Below are 9,377 nucleotides of genomic sequence, written 5' to 3'. Positions count from 1 at the left end.
TTGCGCTTCGACTCTTCCATGTCTTTAATCAAGAGAAAAGTGCTAAGAAAATAAGGATTACTCTGAATAGGTAAGTAATTAATCATAGTTATATTTCATTGTTACAGATAAAACAGTCAGTATGTTTCACTGCTATCTATGACAATAAAAGGGAAAATTAATTTGATCTTGATACCTTTATCAAAATTCATTAAATATTATATTTTAAAGCATTTTATCTAATCTACAGATTTGGCTTCCCCACACAGGCCTTATGATCGTGTTGCAGAGGCCATGGGAATGACCGTAAAAGCAGTGCGGTTGATGCTGCAGCGCAGCACGGATTCTTGCCCAGAAACACCACCTGGGACAGTCACTCCCCCCGTAACACCACCAGACTCCCCAACACCCCCTGCCACATCACCTGTCTTTGACAATTTCACTGTTGGTGCCATTTGCCACCATGTACATGCCAAGTTTGCAGCCAAGGAACCCTTTACTATTGGCACCCTGACAGAAGATTTAAAGATGGCAGGTATTATTCCGAGGGAAATCTCAGAGACGGTGATGTGGCGAGTGCTGCACAACATGGGGTTTTGCAACAAGACGTCACAGTGAAAAATGTATGTGTGGAAGGAATCGTTGGCTGTTGTGTGCCGCCGTGTTGAGGCTCTCCGAGCACTCCAATGACATCAGAAGGAGGGAAGACAGGTAGGGTACGTGGACAAGATGTGGTTCACCACCCGCATGCAGCACAACAAGGAATGGGTAGACACATCCCAGCCTGCCACTAGTGCCGCCTACAGCCGTCAGGTGCCACCTGGGGAAGGGGAGCGATTTGTGGTAGTAGCAGGTGGCACAGTCGACGGTTTTGTTAATGACTCATTTTTGTGCTTCTCTGCAAAAAACAAAAATGGCGACTACCACAGGGAAATGAACAGCAACCTGTTCCTCCGCTGGCTCATGGCGCAGCTCCTACCGGCACTGGCTGAGCCATCGGTGCTGGTGTTTGATAATGTGCCCTACCACAGCCAGTTGACAGAGGAGAGTCGCTACCCCACCACCGCCACCAACAAAGCAGAGCTGGTGAAATGGCTGGAGCGCCACAAGATCCCCTTCCCACCACACGCCACACGTCCCGGGCTTCTGCAACTCTGCAAGAAGAACCGGCCAGTACCATGGTACATGATTGACAATATCATCCGTGAATGGAATCATGAAGTCGTCCGACTGCCACCTGTGCATTCAGAGCTTAATGCCATCGAGCAGGTGTGGGGCTGCATGAAGCGGTATGTGAACTCCTCGTTGCAGCGGTTCACCCAGGCAGGTCTACAGGTCAGGTTAGAAGAAGCAAAACTTTGCACAACAAAGGAGGTGTGGGCAGGTGCTGTATGACGAGCCAGAGCCTTCGAAGATGAGTATTGGTCTTCTGACAACATACATGAAGGTGTGGACCCCGTCTGCATCACCATCGACAATGATGATAAGGATGAGCTGTTTCTCGACAGTGATGAAGATTAAAATATATGCTCGATTATTTGCATTATTATTCCACCCATCATATATCCTCTTTCTATCTTTGTCTGCAATGACTTTTTAACACATGTCTACAAGAACGTTCATCATATGACACTGTCTTCCTAATGTCAGAAGTAATTTATTTATGTACTTCTCATTTGAATTTCGTTTTACGTTCTTACTCTGCTCTTGAATCCCTGCTCCATTTCCACCCGTATTCCTTTCTGACTCCTACCCAATTTCCTATAAATGATCAAGCCTCAGCTACCTCATCCTATTATACACACAACATAGCCTATGGGAAAGAGGGTCATATACAACCTTCAATGGTTATATAATTACCCAACAAATCTCATACAACACTTATGCAACAGCCAACTACACTGGAACAGCAATCACTATCGTTTGCAGAAAAAAAAAAAAAAACATACGTAGCATATACTTTCGAGTTATCTGCCATTATAGACAAGTAACATGTGCATGGCTTCATGTCTCATGTACAACACAGTGAGAGAGAGAGAGAGAGAGAGAGAGAGAGAGAGAGAGAGAGAGAGAGAGAGAGAGAGAGAAGAAAGGATAGAAGGAGGATGGGAGGGCGGGGGGGAAGGTGGGGAAATGGGGTAGGAGGAAGGCAAGGAGGGAGGGAGGGGAAGACGGGAGTGGAGGGAGAGGTGGTGGAGCGATACATGTCACAACTGCGTCACGTAATACCTTCCCTAGTCCGAATGTCTACTAGGCTCTTGCCAGCTTCCCCTTCAAAGCCAAGAGTAAACTCCTTAATGAAACACACTTGGCAATGCACTGTCGTGCCATAAATTAGGGGACGGTGTCAAACAAACTGTGCCAAAATGTGATATTGATCCAACTGTTTGTTTACAACATATTTGCGAAAAACGATGCCTCATAGGGTCTGAAATGGATAGTAGTACAGGGTCATTACATTACCACAGGTGTGGATCAATTACATGGATAAAATAGTTACAGACTACAAAAATGAGTCATGAACTTAGAAGCGGGAGTGCTGGGCTGATGTGTTTATGTGTATCGTATATGTAAAGTTGTACCACGTGGCCAGATATTACCAGGAGAGATGGAGAGCAATGCAGGTAATAGCAGGGTGAAGTTGGGAGTAGAAAGAAGGCCGGAGCTAGGTCACGCACTTGGTTTTAAGCCCCCTAATGAGGTGGGTGGAGCACTGGTAAGTCTAGGTCACCTGAATATTTAAATCTGATTGATTTAGGCACCACTAAAGGTGAGGAGGGAAGAGAAATTGAATTCTACTGGTAGTGGCACCAATAGCAATGCTGATTCTGAGAACAAGTGTGGAAAAAGCCATGAGGGAAGGAAACCACATGGGAAGGTGAAATGAGGAAAAACCACGAGGGAAGGAAACCACTTGTGTAGATGAAATGCGAAGTATAATACATTGTAGTGTAATATACGCCACAGCACTCCTCCTCCCCTCCCTCCGTTTTATGGCAACAGAACAGGAAGAAAAGAGAGAGAGAACAAAATATGATTAGGGTATAATGTATATACATACATATATATATATATATATATATATATATATATATATATATATATATATATATATATATATATATATATATATATATATATATATATATATATATACTGTTTTCAAAGTGAGTGAACATTTGAAAGTGATTTGGATGCGGTAATTACAAATGGTAGTTGTGATAGACAAGAGAGATTCCAATGACAAGTCCATTCCATGACTATGTGTGATGGAGTGACGTATTAAATGGGGGGGTGGGGGCATGACTAAAACAAAGCAATAATAGCCGGGCATAACTTTCTGTACGAAAATTTGACTAGTGCTTAGTCGTGATGAACGAACGAATGAGAGTTATGCCCACCTTTAAAGTTGAGCTCTTATATGAGGTAGCACACACACAAAAACAATTCCGTACCATACGAATGCAACGTAGGTGTGATGACTTGGAGTGTCTGTATTTTTTTTTTATCAGATTATGCTGGAGTGTAAAATTGTGGTGGTCTGCTGAGACGGCCTGACTGTGTGTAGATAAATGTGGTAGTTATTGATGTAGGTTGTAGAGTTGTGGTTAGTGGTGGAGGGATTACGGGAAAGACGTTTGTTGATAGATGAGGGGTATTGACTGGGGGAGGGGTGGGGACTGGTGGGGAAGAGTGTGCGGTAGGATCGCCTGAGGTTGACGGAGAGGGTGGGTTAGGGTTAGGTACTGGTAAGGGGCGGGAGCTGGGGTTGACGGAGAGGGCAGATGAGGTGTCAGGACGGGGTAATGGGCGGCAGCTGGGGTTGATGGAGAGGGAAGATAAGTGATAGTAGGGTTAGTGCTGGAGGTCATGTTTGTGGACGGTAGTGTGGGTGCTGGTGAGGGAGTATTTACGTAAGTGGTAGAGGTGTGTTTGTCTGCATGACGCCTGGGTTGGGGTGTGGTGATAACAGGTAGCAGAGGGTACGAATTGACAAAGGGGATGGTGTGTGTATGTGGGGGGTGAATCCATTTATTTTACTTTCCAGCTCGTCTATTCTATTTGTTAAATTTGTTAACAAGGTACACAGCTCTGACATGGAACCATTTTTGCTACCTACACTGTTCACTGACACCACTGTTTCACTGGGGATAGCACTGGGGACTATGACAGGGGAAAGAGAGGAGTGTGCACTTACTGGGTGGTTGGCCTAATGCTGTTGAGTTTTGTATAGAATGTCCACCCTCTCGATGAACTCAGCAAGGGACGTGCCAGGGGCCAGGGATGCTAGGTGGAGTCGGAAGTCCGATGGCATGAGCTGGAGGAGTTGGTGCCATAGGAGATCATCTGATAGCGTCGCTCCAGCTGCCGTGAGAGTGGCTTGAATGCGGACGAGGAGGGCTGATGGACGCTGCTGTCGGGAGCGAATTGCATCCAGTTCCATTATCAGTGCCTGCTTTGATTTGTCCAGGGCCCACAGCAAACTCACCTTCAGAGTTTTATACTTTTGCCTTGTAGGTGGTTTCAGGAGTACGTCCTGTACCAGGGCAGCTACTTGAGTTGGAAGTGTGCAGACAACTGCTCTGAATTTGTCATCATCACTGGTACTGTCAGGCTATGCGGCATCAACTTGTGTAAAGCACGTGTTAATGTCATACATGAACGTAGGAAGGGATAGCAGGATGTGTGGTAAGGTCTCCATGTTCTTTATACACTCCAGGAAGTCACCACTGTGGCGTTTTGGTTATGGGAATATTTTACTGGGGGCTACACCAAGGCAAATGGTAAGGATAGATAAACGCAAATGTGCTGGGAAGAAACAGACAGGGGAGTGATTATTGACTTTGAACAATACAGAGTTACTGCATGATTTCAAACTCGTACAAGGTCATTACATTACTGTATGTGTGGATCAGTTATATGGATATAATAGGTACAGACTTCAAATATGAGTAATGAATTTAGTGAGAAGCGGGAGTGTTGGGCTGATGTGTTTATGTGTATTGTATATGTAAAGCTGTACCACGAGGCCTGATTTTACCAGGAGAGACGGAGAGCAAAGCAGGTAATAGCCGGGTGAAGTTGGGAGTAGAAAGAAGGCCAGAGCTAGGTCGCCTGCTCGGTTTTAAGCCCCCTAATGAGGTGGGTGGAGCACCGGTAAGCCTAGGTCACCTGAATATTCAAATATGATTGGTTTAGGCACCAGTACAGGTGAGGAGGGAAGAGAAATTGAATTCTATTAGTAGTGGCACCAATAGTGATGCTGATTCTGAGAACAAGGTGTGGAAAAAGCCATGAGAGAAGGAAACCATGTGTGTAAGTGAAATGAGGAAAAACCATGAGAGAAGGAAACCACGTGTGTAGATGAAATGCAAAGTACAATACTTTGTGGTATAATATTTGCCACATACCTATTTACGAGTATGCATGACTCAATATAACCCATTCCCGAGCTTCGGTGAGCATTTTAATGGTGAAATTCGTTGTTTTCACATCAAAATCTATCATTTTAACCAAAAAAAAAAAAAAGTTGAAAAGTGGCCGGCATGGAGGCGACCCATAGTGCTAAAAATAGCTGGCATGCGGCAGGTTGAAGATGGGGAGACAACAGTTTTGGTCGTGTTACTTGCTACAGTTGAGCACTGACGATTTAAAGATTATAGTTTTAGTTCTAATTAAAAATCACAGTATAGCTGACAACACTCACACAGAAACAAAGCACCGAACATGTTTCTGTGTTGAGGTTAGGGTCATGCCAGAAAACAATCATAATCAATTTGTGAAGTGGCCCTTTCCTGCCTCAGAGCACAGCTACCTGGAGCGCATCTAAATGTTTGAACTCGTTTTCAGGTACTGAAGCTTTATCTAGTCCATTCAGTTGTAATTTGTCGCTCCCAGTGACTAAGTTTTACAATGATTTTGAAATCCACAGATAGACTTGCAACTACTTTTCTCTCGTAACTGTTACTAACTTTAGTAGAAAGAATGACGCATATGATTTTTGAGTCTCATTTCCCTGCTCATCTTTCAGAAATAATCGCAGTTACGACACAAAAATTATCAGAAGTTTGTGAATCCAAGCCCAGCCTTCTCACTTCTACATCGTCCATCACAGCATTCACTTCATCAGCCATGGGATGTGGCTAAGGTGCACCTGGTTTCTAAGATGTTTATTGCTAATACCTAGGATAAAAGTAGTCTTCATGTTTTTATTTCATCAGAAACTCAACTTCATCGTCTCTAAGCCCACAAAAATCTTCCATAGGAATATCTCACACTTTTCAATGAGATATAACCCAGTCACTCATCACTCAGTATCCATTACTTTTTAAATATTATCTTGGGACTTACCATGGCAGAACAACAATATTTAGTCGGTAAAATTTGTTTTTCAGTGATTCGCCCGTCTGTGAAATGCACCTTTATTGTGGGGTATGGGGGAGAAGGGAAAGGGATTCAATGCAAATGGCTTTTCTAAAATGGGTGGAGTCAACGGTTTACTGTCTCATCAACCTTCGCCCCACTCCCACATACTGATTTCTTTCTATCTCTGTCTCATGGGATCTGTGTTGGTTCTTTCACCTTCTATCAATGCTTCAGTGACCACTACTATTCTGAAAGGTCTGCTTACATCCCTCTCTAATCACAGCGAGCGGGTAGCAGCCATTAGGCAAATTCTTACCACGTTTTCTCTGTACAGTTGTCCTAGTGCAACACTTAAGGCTGCTTTCACACGCATGGTTTCTGCCACGGTGGCTCTCGCCGTGTGGTTTAGAAATACATTGAGTCCAATGGGACTGTTCACACGAGGCGGGAGTGGCAAAATAGCCGCCACGGCAGCCACCGTTGACTGCCTGGAAAGCTTGACAGCGGCGGCAATAAAGCTGCTGGATGCGTTGGGAGGCTACGTGTTGCTATATGAGTCTGTTCACACGAGCGGTTTTGCCCACGGTGGCAGTTAGGTTTCAGCTCTGGGACAGACAACACCCAACCAATTGCTCTGCAGTATCAGTAGCTGGCATGTACTATAATTGCACATATACAGTATATAATATAACTTCATACTGAAAATGTACTAGTGTATGTAATTACTGACTTATTAACCCTGTTGCTCTATGTTATATGAACACTGATGACTTTAAATTGAAGAACTGTGTCATGACATCATCAGCTTTCAGGTCTTCATACAGTGTAAAATGCTCCCTACAGGAGTCGATTGCTGTTGAAGGATGGATCCAGAATTTCTGATTTGTTTTTTCATGACCCTGTTCATTAAATAAACACACAACTCTCTTCCTCACGCCCTCCATCATAAAGAAACACAAGTAGAATGACACGCAGCGGCTAAAACTGTCCTTATGAAGAGCTGACCAAAATGCCACATCAAAGCAAGCATATAAAATCGCCATGGCAAAACTGCTCGTGTGAATGCAGCCTCAGAGGCACTCCCGGTCCTTATTATATGCAGGTGGTCATCTCTGGAATAATTGTCTTCCTTAACATGTAATTCCCTCTGTTTATTGGCTGCAGTCTCTTACATGCAGTCTGTACAGTAGAGTTATGACAAAAAATTATTTTCCCTAATTTTAAAAACCCTGCTTTGCTGGCTGATGAACTTTAATGTATGAATCACAAACATGATGTTGGTTTTGCATTTGCCTTATAAAATACTCCCCACACAAACATTTTCCACTGGGCTAAATTTGCACATTTTTTTACAGTTTCTGTTATTCAGTCAAAATTGATATATTTCCACTATATTTGTGTTTGCAGGGTACCTGGTGTTTATTGAGACGGCAATACCATGGCATCCTTCAAATCTAGTGATTCTGTCGTAAAGAATGCGCAGAAATGGGGTGCAAACCTCCCAAAGTCAAATTATACGAAGCAGCATAATCTACTCAGGAAAGGAAGTTTCACTGACTATGTCAGAATGCCTTCAAAATGTGATATATTGGGAAGGTACCATGTGTTATTAGAAGAGGAGAAACTGAAGAAAAGCAGGATTCAGCAAATATATGGCGAACTAATCCAGTTATGGTAAAAGTTTAGTTTTCCTGCATTGAGTCAACAAGTGATTAAAGCACTGCTGAACAAACTGATCAGTGAATATGAAAGCTACCAAAAACGACCAAAAGAAGTGTTTCAAAACGAGTTGAAAAATCTTTTTGACATAACCAAAGTTGATGAGGAGTGGCTTTGCCGGGAAGATAGGGAACTGTATCATAAATAAATTACATTTGGTGGAAAAGTCAATAAACTTGCAGCACTATCCACACTCCATCTATCAAAGAGGCGAAAACACCGCGAGACAGGTGACATTCCAATAACACATCAAGTTGGTACATCATAATTATGAAATTGAAACTGAACATACTACCTCAAGTGTCTCCACAAGTGATACTGAGAACAGTTATAATGAAGAAGCCCCAAGTACAAGGAAGATGCCATCTTCAACATACCATGCAACGAAACTGGTAACAGGTCACACGTTGTCAACCAATAAAGCATCTGGTGTGGGCTCAACTCTCGGTAATGAAGGCATCCCTATTTCCACACCTACACAATATGGTGTATGGCGTGGCATCAGGGCTGGAGAAAAACAGAAGGAAACAATCAAATCGCTGCTACCAGAAGAGAAAAACTATTGTTTGTATTTTGATGGAAAAAAAAAAAATATCCAGTAGAGAGTGCCAGATAGTCTGCCTTCAAAGCGAGACTGGGAAGATCAGTTTGGGAATCATAAAATGTAGTAGTGGATCAGCTCAGGATACTTTCACTGGCCTTGAGAGTGTTTTAGATGAAAATAATGCCTGGTCAAGTATTAAAATGATCATTTGTGATACAACAGCTGTAAACACAGGACATATGAATGGTGTTGTGGTCAGGACACAGAAGAAAATGATTGAAAAGGGTTTGGACAAACTACAGTATATTGCGTGTCAGCATCACATACTGGACAGGATCATGAAGCATGTTTTGGACTTCTTTGTGACAAGGATTTCCAGTAAGCCAGATCTGAGTTACGAGGTTGTTGAGGAACTGACTGAGAAGTGTGCGGAACTACAAAGTAACTTTGAAACAGGTAAGAAAACGGAAATGAGGGAAAATCTGGGATGGAGAGATGACTTCAAATTCCTATATGAACTGTGCAAAGCATTCCAATTCTATAAGGGAATAAGGGTCATTTCCAGAAATCAAACGGAGGAAACTACCTTTTTACATTGCGTCCATTGGAATTCAAGGGCAATTTATGCCCTAATCACATATTTGCTGCTTCCAAACTGGAGAGGCCCATTAGAGACACCAGCACGCTTTATTGCCTATGGATGGCAAGAGGCGTGGTCTTCTGATCAGAAATTCAAAGAGATGTCCTATGAAAACCTACTGACTAGCGA

The 9,377-nt window shown here is 43.0% G+C and overlaps 1 protein-coding gene across 1 annotated transcript; it reads left to right on the top strand.

Annotated features, from left to right (window-relative positions):
- Positions 1–708: 708 nt before the first annotated feature.
- On the top strand, positions 709–1,374 carry LOC145394455 (uncharacterized). Its single transcript, XM_080268314.1, has one exon. The coding sequence runs from the start codon at positions 709–711 to the stop codon at positions 1,372–1,374; it is 666 nt and encodes a 221-aa protein (XP_080124440.1).
- The last annotated feature ends 8,003 nt before the right edge of the window (positions 1,375–9,377 follow it).

Source organism: Coenobita brevimanus, chromosome 27 (genome assembly GCF_032717465.1).
Source record: "Coenobita brevimanus isolate Jiangsu-jjx chromosome 27, ASM3271746v2, whole genome shotgun sequence".
Classification (NCBI taxonomy): Eukaryota; Metazoa; Arthropoda; class Malacostraca; order Decapoda; family Coenobitidae; genus Coenobita; species Coenobita brevimanus.
This window is presented reverse-complemented; position numbering and strand designations above follow the sequence as displayed.

Bases quoted from the DNA above. Each gene is read 5' to 3' on its own strand.
- LOC145394455 (XM_080268314.1), top strand. From the start codon at position 709: ATGTGGTTCACCACCCGCATGCAGCACAACAAGGAATGGGTAGACACA.